The sequence below is a fragment of the Sphaeramia orbicularis genome, chromosome 4 (assembly GCF_902148855.1).
Source record: "Sphaeramia orbicularis chromosome 4, fSphaOr1.1, whole genome shotgun sequence".
NCBI classification, from domain to species: domain Eukaryota; kingdom Metazoa; phylum Chordata; class Actinopteri; order Kurtiformes; family Apogonidae; genus Sphaeramia; species Sphaeramia orbicularis.
Window position 1 is genome coordinate 11717047 of NC_043960.1, and position 27733 is coordinate 11744779.

At 36.4% G+C, this 27733-nt stretch overlaps 1 protein-coding gene across 1 annotated transcript in view; it reads right to left on the bottom strand.

Moving 5' to 3' along the window:
- Window positions 1-27733, bottom strand: part of LOC115417723 (ephrin type-B receptor 1-like) — a 205403-nt gene that overhangs the window by 14902 nt on the left and 162768 nt on the right. Inside the window, exons 14-17 of the mRNA XM_030131765.1 lie at window positions 16739-16986; window positions 12946-13013; window positions 12272-12419; window positions 7740-7889 (exon numbers count right to left, since the gene is read on the bottom strand). Coding sequence (XP_029987625.1) covers window positions 7740-7889; window positions 12272-12419; window positions 12946-13013; window positions 16739-16986 — 614 coding nt within the window. The remainder of the gene's footprint in view (window positions 1-7739; window positions 7890-12271; window positions 12420-12945; window positions 13014-16738; window positions 16987-27733) is intronic.

Sequence of the window (27733 nt, forward strand, 5' to 3'; positions counted from 1 at the left end):
TCCTTCCTTCCTTCCTCCCTTCTTTCTTTCTTTCTTTCTGTCTCTCTTTTTCTTTCTTTCTTTTTTCTTTCTTTCTTTCTCTCCCTCCTTCCTTCCCTTTTCTTTCTTTCTTTCTTTCTTTCTCTCTCTCCCTCCTTCCTTCCTTCCTTCCTTCCTTTCTTTCTTTCTCTCTCTCTCCCTCCTTCCTTCCTTCCTTCCTCCCTCCCTCCCTCCCCTCCCTCCCTCCCTCCCTCCTTTCTTTCTCTCTCTCTCTCCCTCTCTCTCTTTCTCTCTCTCTTTCTTTCTTCCTTCCTTCCTTCCTCCCTCCCTCTTTCTTTCTCTCACCCTCTCTCTCTCCCTCTTTCTTTCTTTCTCTCTCTCCCTCCTTCCTTCCTCCCTTCTTTCTTTCTTTCTTTCTGTCTCTCTCCCTCTCTCTCTTTCTTTCTTTCTTCCTTCCTTCCTCCCTCCCTCCCTCCCTCCCTCCTTTTTACTTTACTTGGTTTTAAATTAAAAGACTGCAATGCTGTCCCAAATGACCCTGAAGATATAATGAATACTGGTTGAAACACTACAATACGAACATGTGTAAAAATATCATAACATAGTAGAAGGGGTTTGACAGCAGAAAAACTACTGCAGCAACACAGGATGACAACTTGGAAAATAGCCTGTTTTACTGAGTGTTTTTAAACAGGACATAGTGTTCTAGTCTTGAAATGGGAGATATAAATGACAGGCAAGGGGGGAAAAAAGAGGAAATTTAATCAGAAAAAGAAATTTAATCTTGTGATATGACATCAGTAAATTGCACCCAGCATGGTGTTGGTCTGTGATGCTTGAAATATCAAAAGGCTGAAAAAGAAAAAAAAAAGATCCTGTGCTGAGTCCATCTGTCTGGTTTCTGTTTGGGGTAAAGTTTATATTTTGCTCTCAGGTTCAGTTATTTTCCTTCCGCCTATGCAGACATTTCAGTCAGAAAGCAGAAGATACTCCTCCCTGTTATTTCTGATTTTGGCTGATACGTCAGGTGTATTTTTACAGAAGAATCCTGCCTCGTTCAGCTTTATTTAAAACCGCAGGAAAAAAATAAAAACTTGCATTAGTTAAGAGGATTCAGTTTCATTAGAGAACTTCCTCCCAGCACAGCATGCAGTCATGCAGTATACAGAGATATTCATCGTTGAGCACAGTGACGCCTGCTGCAGTCTCTGATGTCAAGGCAGGTAGTTTTACAGTGTCTCAGTCAAAGATGCTTTTGATTTTATTATACCAATGCAGGTTTTAAGAATGATAAAGATGTTTGAGACTTTCTGGGAAACTTTCTTGGTACTTTTGGTTGCAGAATGTAATTACTCACAAAACTATTTAGACTGAAAGACTCACTACCTATTCTGCCACTAAAACACACGGCACTGAAAAATATTATTAAACGTCGCGCTCAGTGATCATTATGTCAAAAACCTCTTGAGGGTAACATTCAAATCTCTCGGCAACTTTAATTACAATGGTTGCAGTGTTAAAACTTACATGGGTGATGGGTCGTGAAGGTTGAGAAAGGGATGTAAAAAACGTTCTGTCTTCAAATAGTGTTTATTTTACAGCTTTTTTGCATCAACTAATGAAAACTGGATGTGACTGCTTTTACTGATAGCTATTCTATTTACAATCTTATTTTATGTTTTGAATTCTTACATTTCTATCTTGATGTTTTGACATAAGAATCACCAATGTGTAAAATTACCCGTGACTGTTTTTTAATTTTGCATTCCTCTGTTTTAACACAATTTTGAACCTTCCCAGTTTTCCTAACATTCTGTTGTGTTACATTCCCCATTCAATATTGTCAACAATAATCCAGATTTAAAATATGGGCATTTATAGCTTTAACAGCCACCAGGTCAAATTTACCCTAATAGAAATGTATTAATGTTTATGTTTAAGCACTGTAGCTTTACTGCATGTACTTCATTGCTTTTCTACTGCACAGAAACTTTGTTATGTTCTTTTTCCTGCTGTTGCGCCTTCTCAGAGGGCTTTGGAGTTGGTTTGGGTATGGGGGGAAAATGCTATAAAGGCAATGTATAATGTATGCACTGTAATTCTACTTCTTTGTATATACTGTTACATTGCTCAAAAAAAGATAAATAGATTTAAAAAAAAAACAAAAAAACATTGTAGGTTTGTCTAACACCCATTTTCACAGTCATTTTGGACCGATTTATACCAACGTCTATACTAAGTGACTAGCATTCTTAAAAAAATGTCATTATAAACCCAGACAACCAAAATCCAAGGGATATTACTCTGTCTCAAGTCAAACTCATGTCATGACTTGAGACATTTCTTAGTGGAGAGAATAACCAAATACAGTAAGGAAGAGGCTATTGACGCAGTACTGTGGCTCAAAATGTCAGTTTGTCTATTACTATAGAGCCAATCAGCTCCCTCGTTATATCATGTCTAGACTGGTAACTTATGTCCTGAAAAGTACCAAGGCAATCAGATAGCAAATAAGTCAAACTGAAGCACAGTGGACATTAAGATCACTCGGTAACGTATCGGACTGCAATGTGGAAGAGTCAGGTTTAATTCCTGGACGGAGTAATTTTTTATTTTTTCTAAAGATTTTCAAACGGGGGGGGGGGGGGGGGACCGTAGCACCAAGGGCATCGGTCGGTAAATCCGACATTGATAAAAATCAGCCACTGGGAGAACGTTCAGAGTGCAGAATTCGGACCACAGCACTCAATACACTGAACTGACACAGAACTGAGAAGTCACACATCACACTGTTGCATCTAACATGTAGCTCCGCCTACCTTCTCCAGCCTCACTGACTGAACAGAGAAAAGAATACCAAAAAACAACTTATAGAGCATTTAGAACAATAATCCCTATTCTATACTATATACAATTAGTAATTTGTCATTTCTTCCATCAATTGCCACAGTACTGTGGTAGCAAAATGCACAAAAGAATGCACTGAAGTATACGCCATATATAAGAGGATAATGAGTTCATGGAACAGTATCTGTGATTGGCTCTAGTACAAATGCTAACATCTGATTGGCTCTGTGGTAACAGACAAACTGATATTTCGTGCCACAGTACTGTAGCAGTAGCCATTGCCATACAATAATATTGAATATTTTTGTGAACTAGAAATGGTGCATCAGTAAATTTCACCCATTTTGGCTGTTTAAGGTATGCAGCAGCTGGAGGTTCTAGTGTTAACAGCTACCGTTTTGCTTTTTTAAAAAACATCTTTTATCATTGTCTTTAAACTTGAACTATGCATTAAACTAGTCTTGGTTTAGTTACATTAAGGTTACATTAAGTTGTTTGTTTTGTCTGTCAAGTCACTTTATAAACAGCTGCAAACAATGGTGTAACCTAAATGATGTTATTGTCTCTATAAAAACATCACCAACATTTTGACATCAACAAATAACATACTGACACTAAAACATTTGAGTCCCGATTTAAAAATGTATCCCTCTGCCTTGTTCTATCTCCCTTGTACTTTCACACTGTGTCATGTCTTCTCGTAGCTGTTGTGTCGTCCCTGATGTGCTGCTGCCGTTCTCCATCTCCTGACCTCCACACCCATCTGCACACCTGCTCCTCATTCCCCCACCAGTACACACCTGCCTCAGTGCTGTCAGACTCATAGCCTTCTCGCTGTAGTATTTTGTCTCGTTAGCTTGCCTTCCTTTGCTTTTGACTCTTTTTTTTTTTTTTTTTTTTGACATTTAACTGCCTGCCTCTCCTCCCTTTGGACTTGTTCTGCTCATCTTACTTCGGTTGTTGACCTAGATTTTCATTTTTCTGGTTTTTCTGCACCTCTGAGTCCAAACCTTGTCTTCCGCTGCCAGTAAACTTTGGAGCTCTTCTTTTGATCACATTTAAATGACAGATTGTACCTGAAAAATATTCCTTGAAATAACACCTCAATGTGTTTTTTTTTTTTTTTTTTTCACCATTTCCTGCAAATCTTAACTTACACGCCTCTATAAGCCAACCTAAAGGTAAGCTAAAGGAATGTGATGCTTCCGCTACTGTAAATGCAGCAACAGGGATTTGTCTGCATGCTGAGTGAACTCTACTTGACCCCAGCACACTTTTCAGGCTTTGTGCTGCATAAATTCTCTCTAAGCACCGCTGTCAATCAAAATAGGAGCGAGTGTAGTGAAACATCACAGGTCTCTTTCATGATTAATTCATGTTGAACACAGCACCTGTGGTGGCTCCGCTGACAATTTCCCCGTTACATGTTCTTTGAAATGTGTGCGAGCTGCAAGTGTGTGTTAAGTGTGTGCCTTCATGCGAGTCTGCTTGCATGTGTGTGGTTTAGCTGTGTTCGAGTTTAGGGTGTGCGGTTCATGCATACTTAATGCCCCAACAGACCCTCGTTAGCTGTAGTGGTAACACACACTTTCTCCATCATTATACACTGTCTGTGCCATTATAAAACCATCTCTGTCATTATACTGAATGTCTGTCATTACTGCTGCATAGGCTGCTTCTATTGCTTGGGAGCAACCGAGGGGGGACAAGGGGTGAGTCTCCTAGGGAGGAGGTGAGGACAGTCAACAGGGAGGGAGGTAAGAGGCTGAGTGCTAAGTGTGAAGCACTGTAAGGAGATAGGGATGGTTAAGTCGATTTAGTAGAAGCAAAAGACAGAAAATGGTTGAATAATTTACAGGTTCAGGGTGTACGATTCAGGAGGTTCTCCTTGCAGAAACAGGACACATAATATTCATAATAAGGTTTTCACGAGTGTATAATCATCTAAATAGAAAGATTGTTGCGTTTTTGAGGTGTTTATGTCTATAGAATTGTATTAATATCCTCAAATACCCACAAAGTCCAGAGCAGACAAACCAAGAACTTTAACATTTTGCCGCCATAGGGGAGGGGGAGGTGAGGGGTTACACTGGACTGTAGTCTGTAACTTCACTACTTTTGTCTGAAATGTTCTCTTATTTATTATTGATTTATTTATTATTTTTTATTTATTTATTTATTTCGAACATGCAACAAAAAAAAATAAAAATAAAAATAAAAAAAAAAAACAAAAAAAACAAAAACAAAATAAAACATTCAAATGGACAGAATCTATCTCCAAGCACATCGAAGTCTGAATTTTGCATGGTCGAAAAGGAGTAGGAAGAAGTATAAACTTATTTAATCCTACCCCTCAGTGCTTTTCCTCCTTTATCACTAACTTGATACAAGAGTCAAACAATACTATTTTCCTAATTTTAACATCAAACCACAACAAATCCATAATGCAGTAACTGAATTGTTCACAACAAAATGTTCATGGCAGTACAGTCATACAAACAGACTCAACAATTCAACCATTTTCTTCAATAATTACAGCAGATTTATCAGTACAACATCATCCATAAACAAACAGGCCTCACTGTCATTCTTAAATACTGTACCTCTCAAGAATCCTTTTTTAAAAAATCTTTTTTTTTAACTGAATTCTGTTTGATATTTGTTTTATCTCCACACACAATTTGTTCCACAATTTTACTCCACAGATGGTGATACAGAAACTTTTTTAATGTAGTGCGTACTTTATGAATCTTTAAATTTAACTTTCCCCTTAAATCATATCCTCCCTCTCTTTCACAAAACATTTCTTGAATACTGCCTGGCAGTAAGTTATTCTTTGATTTATACATTATTTGAATAGTTTTGAATTCTACAAGGTCAATGAGTTTTAAAGTTTTAGATTATAAAAATAGTGGATTTGTGTGTTCACGAAAACTAACATTGTGAACGATTCTTATAGCTCTTTATTGCAGTAGAAAAAGTCTTTGTAATGAACTTGTATATGTATTTCCCCATATCTCCAAACAGTAACTTAAAAAGGGTAAGAAAAATAGGGTACTTAAACTAAGATGATATATGGGTGTTTTCAGACTTGCTTGTTTGCTTGATTTGTTTGGTTGGGTTTAACCCTATAACACTGAACATATCATATTTGATACAGGCGTTTGAAGCCCTCTACATGATCAGTGTGATTTTTTTTTTTCTTAAAGAACCTGATGTATACAATTAGATACATGCAATACACTGGTAATCCACCGGGGGGGAGGAATTCATTCACCAGAGGCCTTTCCAGTGACACTACAAGATTGTCATTAACGAGGAAGGAGAAAGAACTTTGCCAATTTTGAAAAATAATTACCAGTTTGTTAGACATGTTTGTGTTATATTATGTTTTTGTTTAAAAATAATAATAATATTTGAGCATTGGGACCCGATGTATATACAAAATTGAAAATCATACATGAAAAGTGATATTTGTTGTTCAGAAGGACCAATAAAGGCTCCATTTTCAAAGAACTGGCATTTTCTGTTAATGATTTAACAGTTCAGGCTTGACAGGGTTAAGCACAAAAACAACTTCGTCCGCATATTAGGAAAAGATGATGGTTAGGGCTAAAATTCTTATATTTATGACAAGTATCACTCTAGTCTGGTTACAATAAACAGAAAATAGGATATATTGACTCTTCTTTTTCTAAACCACCTCCCATTTACAAGTTTGTTCCTATATTTACATGCAACTACATACAGTATGGGTGATTTTAGCACCAATGTTATTTGTGTTTGAGGTCAGGCTGGTTTGTAGTCACCACACATACTACACAGTGACTTTCTGAGGTCTTTTACATGTTAAACACTGGAGGGGTAAAACTATGGTATGAAAACTGTGCTATTACTTTGCAAAATAAGACAAAAACCCCCTCCTAATATGTCTGAAAAGGTTGATTAAGTACATCTGCAAGGCAATAAACAAAACCGAAGCCAGTCAGAAGAGTTTTTTTGTGAATCCTCTGCAGCAACAAAATTCATTTTAAAGTTTAAACTCACAACAAACTGGAGGCTTGTAAAATTTGCAGACTCCTCTGTGTCAAAGCCATTACATATATAGTTTCAGAAAGCAAGAACTCTGATTTAGAGACACAGTGCTTTGAAGTGGGTTTTAGTGCCAAAACTAACTATAATCTGTGTATCACGTTTCTTCTCAGAATAAAGAGCTAAAAATAAAAATGTCAGTAATCCAATCTTGTGGAACCTCCTTTTTCATGTACTCAATTTGATTTGCTTTAGGGTCAAACAGTAATATTGAATAGAATATCCGGCAGAAAGAAAGGAAAGAGTTTCTTTTTGTACATCCATCACAATTTTTTTTTTTTTTTTTTAAAACTGCAGATCAATTCTAGACACATAGTATATCACAAAAGAAATCTAGAAATGCTTAATCTTTCAGTGTAACAGCAAAACAAAGATAAAACAAATACCTTACAGGGATGTTGCATATAACTGATTATTCTGTGACAGTAATTGGAATAAAGTTGTCAAGAAAATGTAATATTCCCCCAAAGAAAAGAGTCGCAGACAAAAAAATGTCTGATGCCTTTCAGTCTGATTTTCCAGGGAACAAACATTTTTGTGACAGTAAATTGATGTCCTTATTTTCCATGTGTTTTCCTAGACATGCAGACACCCTGCTGTGAGAGTCAGAAAAGGAAACAAACAAGCGCAGCCCAGGCCGACACACACACACACACACACAGAATCACACACACTTCAGACACACAGCATTCAAAGAAAAAGGGAAAAAAAATGGTTAAACATACACAATCTTTTACATTCACAGACATGAGACAGAAGACAAGACAAGAGCCCGACTCTCTATTTAACACCCGCACATATTCATTGTCATAGTGACTTACATCTTGGTTGCTCATGTCCCAGTAAGGCCTCTCTCCGTATGACATCACCTCCCAAGTGACAATCCCATAACTCCACACATCTGAAGCTGATGTAAACTTCCTGTAGGCGATTGCCTCCGGAGCTGTCCACCGCACTGGGATTTTACCACCCTGAAGATGAAAAAAGAAAAGAGAAAAATAGTTGAGATAATGGAAAAAAAAAAAACAAAACATTTACTGCTTTCTACCTGATAATGCCCATCTCCTGTGCGCAGTCATCACACAGTACTAAACAGAGGTCATACAGTATATCTGCCAGAGCGCAGCATAAAGATGAACACTGAATAATAATGTCATGGTCATAGCAGAGCTTCGATGGTAAAATATGGGAATTAAATTTTGTGGAAGCAAAGATAAAGCAGATGTTTGATAGTGTAGAAAATGGATAACATAAGGCCCCACATCTGCGTGGTCTTTTTGTTTCTAATTAAGACAAAGTAGTGAATTAAAACCAAAAAATGCTTGATCTGGAGTCCAGGAGAGGAGGGAAGGACACTTTGAAACATGTGGGTTTGACCAGAATTCATTATCACAGACACTATTATTCAACCAGGTAGGTCAATTCACACCTAATTCTCATTTATACTGATGAGCTGATGAAGAAGCAGCAGCCAGATGCAATATAATATACAACAGAACAGTGAAGCAGTGTCATACAACAAGAGAAAAACATCACAATATTATGACTATTATGATTATTATGACTTTTTTTCTTTATCTTTTTTGTGTGTATTATTATTTTATGCTTCCTTGAATTTTCATTTCTATATTATGTTGTGCAAAGAGTCAATTAGTAGCAATCAGGAAGCTTGTATCATTTCCATGTTTGAAATAAATCAATAAAAAAAAAAAAAAAAAACAATATTCAATACAATTGCACCTACCTATTGTTATTTTGCTTTTCATCTACATGGTTTTCATCTACTACATTGTTTTGGAAGATTTTTGTACAACTAAGGCCAATGACACTTGGTTAAAAATTTTAGCGTAATGACTGACAATACTCACAAGGAGCTCCGTCTATGTCTAGAAACATGTCAAATTCTGAGCATTGTTTTTTAACTTATATTTTATTGTTTCATTTTTGAAATTTTATAACACAAACATTAGAACATAGTGTCCGTTGTCCTGTATATTGTCCACTTTTACCATCGAGCTTCACAAGTTGCTTGCTGTAGTCTTATGGTATAAGTAAGTCTCTCTATGTTGTGAATTTCTTCCACAATTATTCTAATTATTTAGGGTGGGGGTGGGGGGGTCATTTTTGCACCTTTTTCGTGTGATGGCTTTTTTAAACGATGCCAAGAGGATTTTAATCCAATATTTATCCTTACTTGTTATGTCTTTTCCTGTTAAATGACCCAAATATAACACAGAACATGTCCTTAGTAGTTTGTATCCCAATATTTTTCTAAGTTCTTTGCGGATATTATTCCAATATTGGGATAATTTTGTGCACTGCCAAAAAACATGCGTATGACCCACATCCTGCTCACCGCACAACTTCCAGCAAGGCTGAGGTAATGATAGTGAAGCCTTTTTGATCTTTGGGGTTATAAAAAATCTCATTATGTTTTTCCAACAAAATATTTTCCAATTTCCAGAATTAGATGTAGTCACTTGAGTTTCACATATCTGAGCATTGTTTTTGACTGGTTCTTTTGTTGAATCTGTAACCAGCCAGCCACGCCAAGACATGGATTTCACAACAATTTCCTTCTGAAACCAGAAAAAGGGTTCTGACATTACTGTACTTTTAATAAAAGTGTAAATAAATATGTAACACAATACTCATCCTACTGTAATATCTCATATCACGAGGGTCATGTTAGATGTCTAATAGACTGCTTTTTCATCGTACTAACACCTCTACACCTCTCATACTACTCCAGCCTCTCCTGTTTGTCTCTTGTGTCCTAGAAAGCTGAAACAAACAAAATCAATACATCCTCCAACTGCTAATTTACACAGTGTTAATGAGCATTGCACCTATTAGCGACTACATGAAAAGCACCAACTGGCACAGGGATTGTTTTGATTGTGCGATCAATCTTTCATAAAGGATACACTCACAACTTATTAAAATCAAAACAATAGTCTGGTGATTATGTAAACACTAAAACAGGTTTTGCTTTATGTAATAATTTCACAAATTGGACATATTATGGAGTGGATTCTGTCTTCTGTCTCTTCCAATGACTTATTACATGTCAATTAGTTGGAAATGTAATGATTACATCCAGGGTACGATTTGTTGGGGGGGGGGGGGGGGATCAACCCCCCCACTGGTTTTTACATCCCTACTTCAGCTGAATGAATTTCATCCTGGGGGGGTGGGTGGGCAACAACTGAAATAAAAGGCAGGTTGTGACTGAGTTTACTTTCATGTACAGTCACGGAAAAAATTATTAGACCACCCCTTGTTTACTTCAATTTCTTGTTAATCTTAATGATTCAACTAAAGTGGAATTGTTTGGACAAATATAATGATAACAACAATAATAGCTTATAAGACTTTAATTTTAGAGCTGATATCTATCCATTTTCCATGGTTTTCTTGATAATAACCAAAATCACTTCAGTTCTTACATCAATAACTATGGCCAAAAACAGTGCCTTTAGGCATTCCATGTTTTCTTTTCTGTCTGTTTTAGTCACATGATACACACAGGACTGCATACTTCATTGGATAACCATTGCTTTTGATGACTTTTGATGGTCTAATAATTTTTTCCGTGACTATATGTTTGCCATGCATCTGACATGTGCCTATTGTTAATAAGGCTCATTTTGAACTTAGTCTATTTTCCCTTTGCATTAGCATTGAATAACTTCTGATTGTCTAATAATTTTTTTTTGCGACTGTATATCCTACATTGCTGGCATTAACTTTCACCTGAATCAAACTGTCAGCAATCTCAGAATTTTCACAGCAGGTCTTACGGACGTACATCTGCAGGCGCCAATGTACATGTTCAACACACGGAGTCCGACATCAGAGTAAACTGTTTACTTAGTCTAATTAGCTGAATTATTTTGGCATGATGTGAAATCTTAATCTATTACGTTTTAGGTTACCTTTTAGTCTTTTTAGACTTTTTAATAATGCTGAGTGATAAATTATTGTATGCGTGGTTTACTTACAGGTGTTTTATCCTATTATTTTACCTTACTTTTACTGTACACATTATATATTTCGTATATCTTTTATTCTTCTTTATCACTTCTTACCTTGCGTCTCCGATGTTGGTTGTTATCTATCTATCTATCTATCTATCTATCTATCTATCTATAAAACAGCACAAGCTAACAGAGCTAATGCTATATATTCATCTTTTATGACAGACTCAGGGACTAACTTCACCTAAGGACATGAGCATGTGCAAATGTGCTGTTTTTGTTGACACTTAGTTTTTATTAGTTATTTATCATTTTGTCATATAGAACATAAACAACAATCGGTGAAAGATAATAGTCACAATCTAATAGTAATGATAATTTAGGCTACAGTTATGAAATAGCGATCAGGTTACCTAATTAATTTAAGTGCAAATTTACTTTATCTTTTTGATTTATGTATGATAATATCCACAGATGGGTATCTCACAGTACATACCAGAATAAACAATAAACAATCTATCTATCTATCTATCTATCTATCTATCTATCTATCTATCTATCTATCTATCTATCTAGTCTTTTAGTCCTCCGCCATATTCGTATTATCGACTCTTATCCATGGTTCTGAAACTTAATGAGGCCATCTCCCACATTGCAGGTGTGGCCGTTGCAGAAAATTAAATGTTTCATGTATTTTTAGCTTGCATTAAAGATGAATGTTCAACTGTTCGACATGTTATAGAGCCTACCGTTAACTTAAAAAAAGAATTACTCCTGTTGATTGCTTGTTTTTTCATGATTTAAAAAAAAAACAAAACAAAACTCCCCCCCTCTTTGTTTTTTTGACAAATCGCACCCTGATTGCATGTAAGAACTGTTGTATACAAGGCTGTTACAACTATAGCAAGATTCAGATTCACACAGAGTTGAGCCTAAGAATAACAAGAGTGTCTACAGCCCAATATTACAAATCACAAATCAGCTTCAATGGGCTTTAGAACCTGTAAAGAACACCACAACCTAATCCTTCAAATCCTGATTCAAGTAGCTAAAAACTCCCCAAAAAACACTTGTTCCCATATTTTAAGGCTCTAAGAGGAACATCACTGCTCATGCCGTTGTGCGTTTTTGCTTTAATGTTTTATTATGAATCTTTATGGAACGACCCAGCCTTCCTCATTATTAAAATTACCATGGCAACAAATGTGCAGCCTGTCATCTTTAGGACATGATGTGAATGCAGCGCCGCCGTAGCGTTGTGTCCTCTCATTATAAATTCATACATTACTGTAGTGTGTGTCCTCTTCATTATTTGGATTTGTGTGTTGTGTTTGCAGCTGTGTGTGTGTGTCTGTGTGTGTGTGTGTTCTTACCAGTGAGCTGGTGTAGGTGGGGTCAGACGTGTCTTCCTCCAGATAACGCGATAAGCCGAAGTCAGACACCTTACACACCAAGTTACTATTAACCAAGATGTTCCGAGCAGCCAAGTCCCGGTGGACGTAGCTCATCTCTGCCAGATACCTGCGACGTCAAGAGGATTTACTGTGTGAATGGGTGTGTTATCTATAACCAGGTGGCTTAGCTTCTATAGAAAGGAGAAGGGATTTAGTGTGTGTGTGTGTGTGTGTTGGTATAAGTGTGTGTTATCACTACCAGCTATCGATAAAACAGAATTGGATTTAATGTTGGTGTTCATGTACAGTATGTCATCTTATCTACAATAAAACACACACAGATCCTGATCCGCATGTGTGATCTGGGATGCAGTTAACTTGAATAATACCTTTGATTACTACACACTATATTTTAGAGTTTGTGTTTCCCCTGTGTGTTAGAATGATGAACATTTTTGGAAGACAGCGCATCTCCAGCTTCTGATGTATCAGAGTATTTGGCCCCACTCCAGGAAATGTCAGTAGGGTGGGATTGATGTTACACAGATATATACTTTCATAAAACATTTATTGGAAGACCTGAAAAAGTTTCTCCATCATCATCATTGTGATGAAATGGATTTTTATGTCCATGTGCTTGTGTGTGTGTGTACCTCATTCCAGATGCGATGCCCCTCAGCATACCAACCAGCTGGATCACTGGGAACTGCCCATCATTCTGCTGCAAAACCATGAACCGTGAAAGGATTATTTTCATTTTCCAATATCAGGCTTTTTCACCTTGGTTATTTTGAAAAAAAAAAAAAAGCAGAGCAGATAAAACAAATGCCAGTATTACACATAACTGGCTGGACTTCTAATACATACACATACACACAAAAAAGGAAATATTTGTGTAGCGACTGCAGTCTGTGTTTTATGTTACAAATACACAATAAACATTTGCATTGCCATGATGCTGTTTACATAGTTTAGAATAAATGAGAACGTCATGCTGAACCAACAAAACTATAGTCTGGTGGATAATCACAGAGTCCAGCAAAGACAAAAATGAGTTTGCACGTCCAAATCTATCACACGCTTTAATATTCGAAATGGAAATGAACAGCTATTTGTTGTAATATATTATCCTATACCTAATACCCTCCAGTCAATACATAGTAATGTCCCGTCAGACAGCTAACTTTAATTGATTACCATTCCGACATTTATTTCAATATAAAGCAGCTCCTTGTTTTGGATAATCCATTATGGTCCAACAAAAGCAAAAATGAATTTAAAAGTAAAAATGTGGGTCATTTAGCAACACTAATCTGTCAAATTGTCTCTAAAATGTCCTGTCAGAGAGACTTCGAATACTGTGTTTTGACCCCCTATAGAACCACACACGGTGTTAAAAATCAGTCAGTGTTGATGTTCTGGAGTAATTTAATAATCCCCACCACAACTAAAGCATTAGGATTAAGTCTCTTAAATGTAATGATCTTAATTTTGCTTTTATGATTACTACAGATTTTCTGGAGGATACTGAAACTAAGCTGCAATGTTTTAAAGCAATATGGATTTAAAACCTTCCCTATAAACATTAGAGAATAAGGAAAATATCAGTAATACTATTAAAAATAAGCTGCCATTTAAAGTATCCATATGTGGAGACTATATTCTTGCACTATTGCTGTAAGTTGAGAGTCAAATGCCTCCTTTCCATCTATTCTATTAAAACTTATTGAGTTGAACATAATCAATAGAAAAACATATTTTAGGACCCAGACGTTTGTGGTTATCAGATATGTTGATGACGCCAGAAACCTTCTCGTGTTTATGCTGCGTTACTCTTTCACCTTTGGGCCAGACTGTCTCCGTTTGTTCCGAACATCACTGACATCCCTGCTGACATAGTTGCAGTCTACAGAGTGTGTCTTTTAATTCACTTTGTGCATCAAACCGTCCCTTTGATGCTCGTCTAACCTAATCCTCTGCAGGCGAAACCTCCTTCTAGGTAAATACAAACACACACACATACACACACACACAGGCATTGATCCTCTGGGTCTTGTGCCTGCAAGATGGTCACACTAGGACAGCAACACCAGCGAGATCGATCATTGTGTTTGTGTGTGTGCGTATGAGTCAGCGGATGATTTCTGAGTCAAAAGGGGTCACGCTGTGAGAACCGAACATCAAAGAGTTTTTCGTTCTGTTTTTAGAGGCGCCTAGAAAGGAGGGCGGGATCAAAGAGACGGACAGACTGACAGACTGACAGGATGAGAAGGATGAGGAAGATGAGGAGGAAGGAGCACAGGAAGGGAAAGAGAAAAGGGAAGGGACGGACAGGAGGTTTGTGTCTGTTTCTCTAAAAGCTTCCAATCCTCTCCATCTGTTGGCCTGAACCTCATCCCTCTCCCTGAAATTACATATAAGTAAAAAGCACAGTTTGATTCCGAAAATATATGAAGTGCAATAAAAGTGTTTTCGTTAGCAGACATTGGGCTTTGGTTTAATTACTGATAAACAGGATATGAGTCATTTTTCAGTACATTCCTGTAAAGTTTACAGGAATGTACTGAAAAATGGTTGAAGTAGTTGCTTTTCCAGTGGACATCTGCACAAAACGTTATTGATATTTACAAAATGTTGAAAAAACAAAAGTGTGTAAAGTCGTTTTTTTCCATTAAATCACAAATGTGATGATTTGTTTATTATTGTGAGATGACATGAGAAGTCATTTCATAAACATGGCGACAAATGTAAATATTGTGTTGATTTACAGATATATGCATAATTATAATATATTACCCCTCTATCCCGTACTAAATTAAAACATGATTCGGTTTCCTGGTGTGTCCACACATACCGCACCATGTTCCTTTTAAAACTCTTCGTCTTTGCTTGCTGTAACATCTATCAATATCTTGTATTTTTTATTTATGTGACTCTACTTGCAGAAAAAAAGTCTTTCCATTGCAGTTTTGAGTGATGTACTATTTGAGCTACGCCCGAAAAACCACCTATTGCCAGCAAAAAAAAATGTCATCGAAAAATGAGAGTTTTGCTGCAATTGTCGTTTTTCCATTAGGGAAATTTTTATGTGCAAGTTATAAACAATAAAAGTGTTTTAGTTAGCAGACATTGTGCTTTGGTTTGATTACTGATAAACAGGATATGAGTCATTTTTAAGTAGAAAAATGGTTTAAGTAGTCGCTTTTCCATTGGACATCTGCATAAAACTTAACCGATATTTACTAAATGTTGAAAAAAACAGACGTGTGTAGAGTCGTTTTTTCTATTAAATCACAAATGTGATGATTTGTTTATTTATTATCGCGAGATGACACGAGAAGTCATACCATAAACATGGCGACGAATGTAAATATCATGTTGATTTACAGATATATTCATTATTATTATATTACCCCTAAATTAAAAAATGTTTCGTTTCCTGGTGTGTCCACACATACTGCACCATGTTTCTTGTAAAACTCTTCTTCTTCGCTTGTTGTAACATCCATCAACATCCTGTATTTTTTAGTCATATGACTTGACTTGCGGAAAAAGGTCTGATCATTGCAGTTTTGCATGATACACCATTTGCGCTACACCTGAAAAACCACCTCTTACCAGCGCCAAAACTTTTAATTGAAAAACAAGAGTTTGAGTGAAATTGTCGTTTTTCCATTTGGCAAATTTTTATGCACAAGTTATATTCACGCAATTTGAGAGTCAATGGAAAAGCGACTAGTGTAAACCTTTACTCTATTAAACCAAACCATGGTATTTGATCACAACCTTACCACATCATCAGTACCTACACTTGACCATAAACAGCTTAATAATACTGTCATCAACTTTTAACCAGCAGATATAAATCAAGTATGTGGTTCTGTTACATTACATTAACTAACAAAATATAATTAAGTAGAAACCGAATGTAAGGTAGTTAACTGTAATTGGGAATTCCAGGTTTGTTATAAAGGCTGTAATTTCTGAGGCTGATAGACTGATAAACAACGACATGTATATTTTATGAACTATCTATGCACTTAAATCTGAGCAGTAGCTTCTTTAGTTAAATGCAATACTGGCCTCTTGCAATACAATAAAATCCTGGATGTTACTCTCATCAACAACTTTAATCTGCACCGCCTTATGAGAAGGCATATTACAGTGTCACCCTAAATGACTTAATCTGATTCCGACCACGCACATTCTCATCTCAGGTAATAAGGGAAATTAAAGGGATAAAATTAAAAGTATAAATTATTTGGTTGCAACATTCAAAGCTCAAAGGTTATTTGCAACTGAAAATGATTATTGATATAAATGATTATATATTATATATTTTTGACTTTATGCTTCCATGTACCAGGTGTTTCTATTGTATGTTAAGTGTATGATACATGAAGTGCATATGTACATGCTTTAGTTCAATGTAATGGTGTTATTTACCCTGAGAAAAGAATCCAGTGCACCGTTTTCCATAAACTCTGTGATGATCATGGTGGGTCTGCTCTTGGTGACCACGCCCTCCAACCTGATGATGTTAGGCTGGTCAAACTGGCCCATGATGGATGCCTCCGACAGGAAGTCCCTCCTCTGCCTCTCAGAGTAGCCCACCTTCAGCGTCTTAATGGCCACAGGAATTTCTTTTTTGCCCACAGGCTTCAGTCGTCCTTTGTACACTTCACCAAATTCACCTGGAAGACGACAGCACATAACAAGGCTGGAAATGAAAGCATTCTGTCTGAAAGCCACATTACAACCAAGTAATAAGAAAACAGCGAGTGATTTAGCAGAGAAAAACAAGGCTATTGTTGGGAAAAGGGGTTTTAATACATTTAGGGCTTGTAATTTATTACACAGAAAATGGGCCTTTGTGATGTAAAATGTCTCAACAATGGATTCGGATGAGTTTAAAGTGCAATTTATAGGTTCCTTTTGTTTTTGGGACAAATAAAATATAAATATCTGTATAAATTTTAAGTATAACAGTATAACCCCTTAATTTTAATAACGTAACAATTTTTGCACATTTATTACCTCCGCCAAGGAACAGCAGAGGTTATGTTTTCATCGGGGTTTGTCTCTTTGTTTGTTTGTTAGCAAGATAACTCAAAACGTCATGGATGGATTTTGATGAAATTTTCAGGAAATGTTGATACTGGCACAAGGAATAAATGATTACATTTTGGTGGTGATCAGGGGGGAGGGGGACTGATCTGCTCTGGTGGAGGTCTGTGCTCTCCGAGTCCTTTTCTAGTTTATTATACAGGGTGGGGAAGCAAAATTTACAATGAACATTTAGTTGTTTTTTCTCAGCAGGCACTACGTCAATTGTTTTGAAACCAAACATATATTGATGTCATAATCATACCTAACACTATTATCCATACCTTTTCAGAAACTTTTGCCCATATGAGTAATCAGGAAAGCAAACGTCAAAGAGTGTGTGATTTGCTGAATGCACTCGTCACACCAAAGGAGATTTCAAAAATAGTTGGAGTGTCCATAAAGACTGTTTATAATGTAAAGAAGAGAATGACTATGAGCAAAACTATTACGAGAAAGTCTGGAAGATACTATTAAAGAAGAAAAGAAGTGAAAGAAGTTGAAGAAGTATTAAAGAAGTTGTCACCCAAATATTTGAGGAACACCTGCGCAAGTTTCAGGAAGCGTGTGAAGGCAGTTATTGAGAAAGAAGGAGGACACATAGAATAAAAACATTTTCTATTATGTAAATTTTCTTGTGGCAAATAAATTCTCATGACTTTCAATAAACTAATTGGTCATACACCGTCTTTCAATCCCTGCCTCAAAATATTGTAAATTTTGCTTCCCCACCCTATATGTATATTTCTTTAATTATCATATTGATAATATATTGTCTAGTAAAAATTGTATGAATTGCCGTTCTAATTGTGTGTAATAGGGTGTTTTAATATGTGTGTGTATGAGATTAATAAAGTACTCTGATTCTGATTATACATCTTAAGTTACAACACATTCATAAACTAGAAAAGCACTCTGAGCACAGACCTTCGCCAAGGCAGATCAGTCCCCCCCGATCACCACCAAAATTTAATCTTGGGATCATGTGTTCCTTGTGCCAGTATCAACATTTCCTGAAAATTTTATGAAAATCCGTCCATAACTTTTTGACTTATCGAGCTAACAGACAAACCCCGATGAAAACATAACCTCCACCGTTATACTTGGTGGAGGTAAAATAAAAAGCGCAAAAAGTCAATTTTTAATCCATATTGAATGTGAATATGGGGGCTACTGTCAGCACACAGTTGAAGTTATGCCATCCAGAGGAGTTTTTGACTTTTCTAACATTTGACAGTGGGGCTGAGAGCCAGAACAGTTCAGATCAACACACCGGGCTTCGGTTGGTTTTAGACCGTTGCGAATCATTAGCAGACCCCCTCCCTCCCCTCTCTGTCTAACCTCCTGAAGTATTTTAACACAGTCTGGATTTACAGTGGGGGTTACATATTACTGTCTGTTGAGGTGAGTGTCAGTGGCTCCTGGTTTCTATTCTGTGTAATACAGGATTGAAATGTGTCAGTTAACAGTGAAAACAGTGTTAGCAGCTAAACCTACTCAGCTCTGTTCCTTTCTTCATGTCATAACACATTTTTTTGCCTTGTTATGATTATTTTTGCTTATCCTCGCTGGGTCCTTTTGATGTTCCACGCTCGAAACAAAAAGCCTGAGATCTGTCATTTTATGTTTTCCGACTCACTGTTATTTTCTTATATTTTTATCTGCATCAGCCTGACTGGCTTCCTTCTGTTGCATCACACAACTTACCCCATATTTGCTGCAAAAAAAAAAAAAAAAAAAAAGTGCCTCTAAATAAGTGTTTTTGTAAATATACATTTTAAATTCTAGTTACTAAGCAATTTTCCTGCAAATTAATGATATGTAAATGTTAAGCTGTGAGGTTCACTTTGAGTTCATCTCCCTACTTTTCATTATTAAACATCTTCTATCCAAAAAAAGAAAAACAACATACTGTTCTTTCCAGAGGGACATGGTTTGTTAAACACATAAACACATTCTGAGTCCAGGGATCTGACCTTTGCCACCTCAGTCTCATTCTGACGGCCTCTGAGCAGCTCCACCAGAGCAGACTGAGGTCAAGGGCTTCGCTTAAGGGCGCAGCTCCTCATATTTTTTTGCAGACCAACGAACAACAAAAATTGAATTCCCTCAATAACGGCTCTCAGGGGTGAGAAAGGGGTTTGGTATCAGCAGTGGCAAACAAGATAAAAGGGACAGTGCCATTCTTATTGTTGGGATACTTGGCTTTGTACGCTACGCTTCAGCTGTCATCTCACGCTTTAAACAAAAGAGGTCAGCGGCCCTCGGAGATAAAAAGATTGTTCGGAAACGTGGAGTTCACAGGTTTCATCCTGGCCAACAGATTCATTTGTCTTATCCGCTAAAACATTGTCTAAATCTCTATGCGTGCCCTGTTAACAGCTGACATCCATGAGTTCAAACGACGCTGCATTAGAAACATTGAGTTACAGAATATATAAGATCAGATCATTTTATAACTGTTTGTTCATACATAACATTTTCTCATGAGGAGATTTTTAAAAATTTGATGAAACCCTGACTTTTTGAGGCCTATAAACACTAATATTAAACAAATGATACATTACCAACTAATGTTTTTATTCTTTAATCCTGTAACACCAAACATATCATATTTGATACATGAGTTTTGAAGCCCTCTACATGATCAGTATGATATTTTTTTCTTGAAAAACCTGATGTATACAATTAGATACATGCAATACACGGATAATCCACCAGGGGGGAGGAATTTGTTCACTAGAGGCCTTTCCAGTGACACTACAAGACTGTCATTAATGAGGAAGGAGGCAGAACTTTGCCAATTTTGAAAAGGAATTACCGATTTGTTAGACATGTTTGTGTTATATTATGTTTTTGTTTGTTCAAAAATAAGAACATTATAGCACTGACACCCGATGAATCAAATATGACACAAAATTGAAACTCACACATGGAAACTGATCTTTGGAACTTTTTTTTTTTTTTTTGGTTGTTCAGAAGGACCAATAAAGGCTCCAATTTCAAAAAACTGGAATTTTCTGCCAATGATTTAATGGTTTAGGCTTTACAGGGTTAAAGGAGTGATATTTTGCTTTTTAAAATGGAATTATGCATTTTAAAACATTTCCCTGTGGTCTACATAAACTGTAAATGGTATGCTTGGGTCTGAATTCTTCATCAGTTTAACTCCACAGGTCCATCTTAAACCCTATGTCTGAGTAATGACACCAGAAATATCGTTTTGAGCGCTGGCCCTTTAAATGCAAATGAGCCACTTCATGCCCCACCCCCTCCAGGTTGTTGGCTGTGCTGCTCTGTCCCGTTCAACCAACAATTGAACATTTTAGGTCACTGGCTCGAAGTTTGGACATATTTTCAGTTTTTACTCCAACCGCTGCTGCTGATAAACAATGATGTCGTACTCGGAGAAATGTTCGTCGGAAGTCTGGACCTTATACGTGCAAATGTTGTGACGTAACTAGTTATAGATGTAACAAATTAAGCAGTATGAGTTGACGAGGTGTCTTGCAATCAAAATGTCAACAAAAGATATCGATTGCCACACACTGAAGATCTACTGTTAACAATAAAAGCCCTAAATGTAGAAATGAATTAATCAGAGCATTTCGCTAAAAGTTTAGGGACTTATATTGCTGATATTGCTGTGTGCTTCACTGACTGTTTACAAACTGATTACTTGACTGTTTGTGTAGTTTGTGTTTTTTTTATCAATTCAACAATTTCTGTAAAGCCCTGTGAGGTGACTTTGTTGTGATATCAGGCTCTATAAATAGAATTGAATTGAATTAAAACCCATAGAGTTGGATCAATGACAGGATGGACACACTGGGTTCAGGTTCAGTTAATGATATCTTATCTGAAAGTCAGTTTTTCTTCAGTTTTCTGTGTTTCTGTTATAATAACCTCCAACTTTAATCTGAGCCGTTATGAACATCTACATGATTGGTAAATTAAATATAAAAAAAAATACCTGATTTTCACTGAAAAAACGCAAAATACAGGGGATAACATTATAATAAATGGTGATAAATCACATAAGGTTAAATATAGAGGAAAAAAATCATGTGGGGACTGCCATAAAAGTAGCACTGGGTCTTTATGGGTTAACATTTAACAAAACAAAAGCATATGACACCATTTACAGAAACCAACAGAGCATTAGCATGAATAAATTACAGATTTCTGACTTTGGAAAACTTTGGAAGCATTTCGTATAAAATAGAAGTCAACAAATGTGAAACATCTGCCATTTTAGATTCTTTTTAATACTTACACAAATATTCTATTTCACTCCATAACATGTTTGACAACTTTAATCAGTTTGTTACAATCTTTTTTAACCATAAGTGATTTTACCTCATATCTCCAAATGTGCTGATTTTCAGTATTTGTGATGAACTGAGGGATTAAATGTTCCGTTATGGGTTGAGAAACATCTCTTCCTTCTTAAGCTGAATAAACTCTTTCAAAGCCTTGTGAATTACTGGAAAATGCATCATCACAGACCTGATAACAGGCCTGTTCTTCACAGCTCATGAAAGTCGACTTCTTAAAGGAAATAAATGGTTCTCATAGGACGACAACCAATGAATACATGATAATTTTATAGAATATGATGCACTGATGAAGATTAAACTACTAAAGAACATATACTGTAGAGCAATTAAAATGAGCTCAACCTTAAAGTACATTTTGCTGATAATACTTTAATATGTTTACAAGTATGCAGGACTTTGATTTATAGTGGAGTATTAGAGTGGTATTAATATTTTCACTTAACCCATAAGGACCCAGTGTGACATTTATTGCAGTTCCCAAATGAATTTTTCTCTATATTTAACCACCCTTTAAAAGGGTCATATTTTGCTGAACCCACTTTTATTAGTCTTTGGTATTTTTATTTGTGTATTTGGACCCTAATAGTTCATAAAGTATGAATTTGAACCCTCCAGGTGCTGCAAAGCTATCTTTATATTCATTCTGGCAAAAATCAAGTGGATTTCTACAACTTGTTTTAATTCCTGCTTAATTTGTTACATTTTATAACTAGTTACATCATGACATTTATAGATATAAAGTCAAGACTTCCGACGAACATTTCTCCGAGTAACGACATACCTGTAATTGTTTGTCAGCAGCAGCGGTTGTAGTAAAAACTGAAAATATGTCCAAACTTTGAGCCGATTACCTAAAACGTTCAGTTGTTGGTTGTATTAATGAACACAAGTGGCTGAACGGGACAGAAAGCACAGCCAACAACCTGGAGGGGGTGGGGCGTGAAGTGGCTCATTTGGATTTAAAGGGCCAGCGCTCAAAATGACCTTTCTGGTGTCATCACTCAAAAAAAGGGTTGAAGATGGACCTGTGGAGTTGAATTAATGAAGAATTCAGGCCCAAGCATAGCATTTACAGTTTATGTAGACCACAGGGAAATGTTTAAAAATGCATAATTCCATTTTAAAAAACAAAATATCACTTAATCACCATAAAATGTAATATTATCTTCTGTATTTTGTGTTTTTTTCTGTAAAAATCAGGTATTTTCCAAAATTTTATTGACTAAACATGTAGATGTTCATAAAAGTGCAGAGTAAAGTTGAGGATTATTATATCAAAACAGAGAAAACTGAAGAAAAAATTAGTTTTTCAGCAAAATCTATCACTAACTGAACATAAACCCAGTGTCTCCATCCAGTGACATTTATTATATTATCCTCTTTATTTTGCATTGTTTCAGAGAAAATCAGGTATTTTCCTATGTTTAATTTACGATGTTCATAAAAGTTGAGGGTTATTAAATCAGAAAGAGAGAAAACTGACAAAAAGTGACTTATTCAACTAAATATACAGGGTGACACAAAAAAAAAAAAACGGGAACTTTTTAACAATCCAATAAAACCAAGAGTGATGGAAGAAAAATATTTTATTCATAGTAATTGAAACCATAAAACATGCCATTTAAGAAACAATGATGGAATTTTCATTTTTTTAAAATTACTTCCTGTAGATGGCGTCCTCCTGTACGAATGCATTCTTGAAATCTGTTGTTGAGACTCCTCATTGACCGCTGCAACATCTCAGCTGGGATACTGTGAATTTCATCCTGAATTCTCTGTTTTAACTCATCCAGAGTTCTTGGTCGAGTCGTGTACACTTTACTCTTGAGATAGCCCCACAAGAAAAAATCACAAACGGACAAATCTGGTGATCTAGGGGGCCAGGGAACGTTACCGAATCTTGAGATCACACGGTTACCGAACAATTCTCGCACAGCCGCCAATGGTTACTAAAATATGGGTGTGTTTACTTGCTCAAGGTCACTGTCTCGCAGTGCTGCCACTTGCTCATGTCTGCCAATACGCACTTCAAAAATTCCCATTTTTTTGGGTCACCGTGTAATTTAAAAAAAATGAAAATTCCATCATTGTTTCTTAAATGGCACGTTTTAAGGTTTCAATTACTATGAATAAAATATTTTTTCTTCCATCACTCTTGGTTTTAATGGATTGTTAAAAAGTTCCCGTTTTTTTGTGTCACCCTGTATAATTAAATGAACAAAAAACCCAGTGTCTCCATCCACTGTCATTGATCCAATTCCATGGGTTTTACTGGTGAATCATTGCTGTAGAAGACGACAGCGTTTCCACGGTAACTACGTAGCCTCTGAACGTCCAAATGGGTCATATCTGATGACCATGAAAAGATGACAAACTGTATTTTACATCAATTATTTACACGGATTGATAGGATTAGTGGATCAACAGGTATTAAACATTTTATATCAGTGAATGATTTTGGTAGATGGTGGATGTTTGGGTCTTAATTAGTTAAACATATCATCTGAATACTTGTTCCATCGCTGTGTAAAAGACAGAGACAATGTGGAAATAGTCACATTTGCAGCTGACGCACAAACCATTGTATTTTTGACATACTTGAAATGCTTCACATTCCTCATTTGCAAAACAGACTTCCTAAATATCAAGTTTCATCTTAGTTTCTGAGGTTTTATTTTTTCACAAAAGCCTCAAGGATTTCTCTTATTCGTGTGCATTTTGCGTTTGTTTTTATGCTCTGCTGTGTTGATATTGATGTCTTCTGGGTGGACCTCCATCGACTGATCCGCTCAGTGCATGGACTTGCGTTAACCTCAACATCTTGAAAGTGTTCAACGTGCGGAAAATGTCTTCGCAGTTCTGGAGACGCAGATGTCTTTTGTCAAAGTAAATGCAGCTCTATGGTACTCGGGGACACAAAAATTGAATATCACTTCAAAATAAAAGTCCTCGTTCCAGAGATAAAAATCAGCGTGTGAATAATGGATGAGTGATGGGAATTGGATGACAGGCTGTGTCGTCCTGTCTCACTGTGATCTCTGCTCCACATCTCACTGCTCATTAAAAACTATCTACTGTCACCAGCAGAAAGGGAAGATGCATAGAGAGCAAAATGGGAAGAAGAGAAGTGGATAGGGTAGAGAGGGAAGGAGAAATAGAGGGAGAGGAGTTGATGTATGATGAAAGAATTATGAGACAGTATTGATAATAAGGGAGAAGAAAGACAAGCAAACTGGTTGATGGACAGAAAAGGATGAAAACAGTAATTTTGTAAAGGAGAGACCAGATCAAATGACATGTCACTTTCCCTTTTTCTATAGTCGACAAGGTCAAAAAGAAGGCAAAGCATTCAGAGAAATATTGTTATACTGTACAAAAAGCTAGGTTTTATTGCTATTGTCAGAGCTTGTATTGTACGTAAGTATGTTAAATTACAATAGAAATAACCTTCCTGACATGTGACGGTAAAATGTGTTTTTTGCATCGTCGTTAGAACTCTTTCAGGAATTCTCTTCAGTCATTCAAAACACTTTTTATGAGGAACATTTCTTGCAGCGTAAATGAAAGTATTACGAAGATAGCCAAAAAGTGGGGTGTTATCACAGAGGGAGAGGAAGAGGGAGTAAGGTGAGATATTTTTATTATCTCCTTAGGGTGCTTTTTCCTTTTATCTTCCTGCTTCAATCTGTTATTCTGCTTCCCCCCCCCTTGGTTCTTTGTTTAGAGTTTCTCTAAACAAACTCTAAAACTCCAGAGGGGCTGAATAACACAGAGAGAGAGAGAGATGAAGATAGCAGGAAGAATGGAGGAAAAACAAGACTAAAAAATCAGAGCGATAAAATAATAAAAAAAAGAGACGAAAAATGAGGTACGTACATTTTCACCATCTATCACGACCCAACGGAGGAACTTCAGCCGTTTAAAGACTCAAAGTCCAGCCACATCGCATATCGCCCAGGCTCTTATTTTGCCCTCCCTTCTGTATTTTTTTTTTTTTTTTTTATCCCTCCTCTGTCACCTCTGGCTGAAGTGAGAAACCTTCCTCGGAGGAAAATAAAGCGAGAAGCGGAGGGATTATGGGAAGCCTCTCAGAGTGGCTCAACAGCCCAAAGCCCATAGCAGATACTCACAGCGGTGAAGTTCTGAATCTGGTTCATGACCTTTATCACCCAGAGCTCCACGGCCATTTGGGTTTGATTGGTTTGGGTCCCAACAATAACACAAAAAAGTTGTGATTTATCTAGGAGATAACACGCTGAGGTTTTAGACGTTTCTATATGAAGTATGGCTGGAGTAGAAGATAAATATCACTCATTAGTCACTGCTGTAAAACGCTGAGGTCTGCACGATAATGAATTTGTTCTTGGACCTAAAAACTATGCATGCAGACAAACAATGGTATCAGGTTGTGCAATAAAAGAGAGTTCAACATTTAATGCATAAATCATATGGCCAATGTCTTTGAGACCTTGAATATATTATATATTCATGAATTTGATGCATACACAAATCCTATTCAAAACACAAAAAAGCATTTAATATTTCCATTCAAACTTTAACTTAGAGCAGGAATTTTATTGTTAACACCCCCCCCCCCCCCTCCCCAAGGCAAGGGGTATTGTTTTTGGTTCGGTTTGTTTGTTAACACTCTACCAGCAAAACTACTGGTTGAATTCATGCTAAATTGGGTTTATAGACTGCCAGTGAATCAGAATAGATCTGACTATATTTTAGGAAAAGTAGGTCAAACTTCAAATTTCTTATGAATTTTTTAACATGTTTTTTCTTCTGACATTTACTTATAACGGGTAAAATTTCAAATGTCTATAAAAACATCAATTTTGTTTCAATTTACTTCAAACTTAGCACATATATAAAGGCAACTGATATGCTGATATTAGCGCATGCGTTGACATGATGACATCAGCTGGATCAATGCCAAAATAAGCTACAATACTTGCAAGGGGTGGGGTTTGTTGTGCCTGGCACTACTTGTTTGTTTTTTTTGCACTTTAGCAGCAAAACTATTGGTTCAATTCATACCATATTGGGTTGATAGATTGCCAGTGACCCAGAACAGATGTTGTTACATTTTGGGAAAGGTAGGTCAAAGTTCACAAGATTTTTAAAAAATCTTTCCATTTACCTATAATGGGTGAAATACATGTGAGGGGTGGGGTTTGTTGTGCCTGGTAACACTTGTTATTTGTTGATGCTGTATTTCCTCACATAAAAACTGCAAGTCATCACAAGATAGGACTCTATTAATAGCTGGTTTTGTGGTTGACATGAACAAACAAAAGCCAGGTCCCAATTACAGACAGGTAAAAAATAATCATGTCATTAAATTAAACATAATTTTGACATCTACAAGTTTAATTGAATAGTTTCAACAATAAAATCTGACTTCAGTTGAATGATCTAGAGTAACACAGTGAGACTGTTTACATGTACGCTAATACTCTGATCATTATCTGATTTCTGGAAATATCAGATTATTCAAGTGATTATGTAAACAGGATAATCTGATAGGCTTTATCCGATAACGGCAGCTATCTGATTATGAGAAATCGGATTAGCACACCTAGATTTCTCCCCTATACTAGGGTATCTTCACACATGTATACAGGTTAATCTGATTTGTTTCCGTTTTTTACCTCTGTGTATGTGTAAAAAAAACAAACAAAAAAACATCTATAAGCTATAAATGGAAGTTACGCAGCAACAACATGAACCTAAGGAAAAAGTAAACAAACAATGAAATGAAATGAGGGATAGCAGCAACATGTGACCTATTTTGTAGTCTTATTAGATCCCACATTAGGACAGCTAACGCTGACACTGTAGGCGTTGCCATGGTCAACAAGACCAAACCGGATGTTTTGAAAATGACAGAAAGTGTACATCTTACATCATAACATATGTACGTACTCTGAAAGAAATCAAATAATGGACTGAAACATGTGAACAAGGGTTTTTCAGTTATCGCATTTCT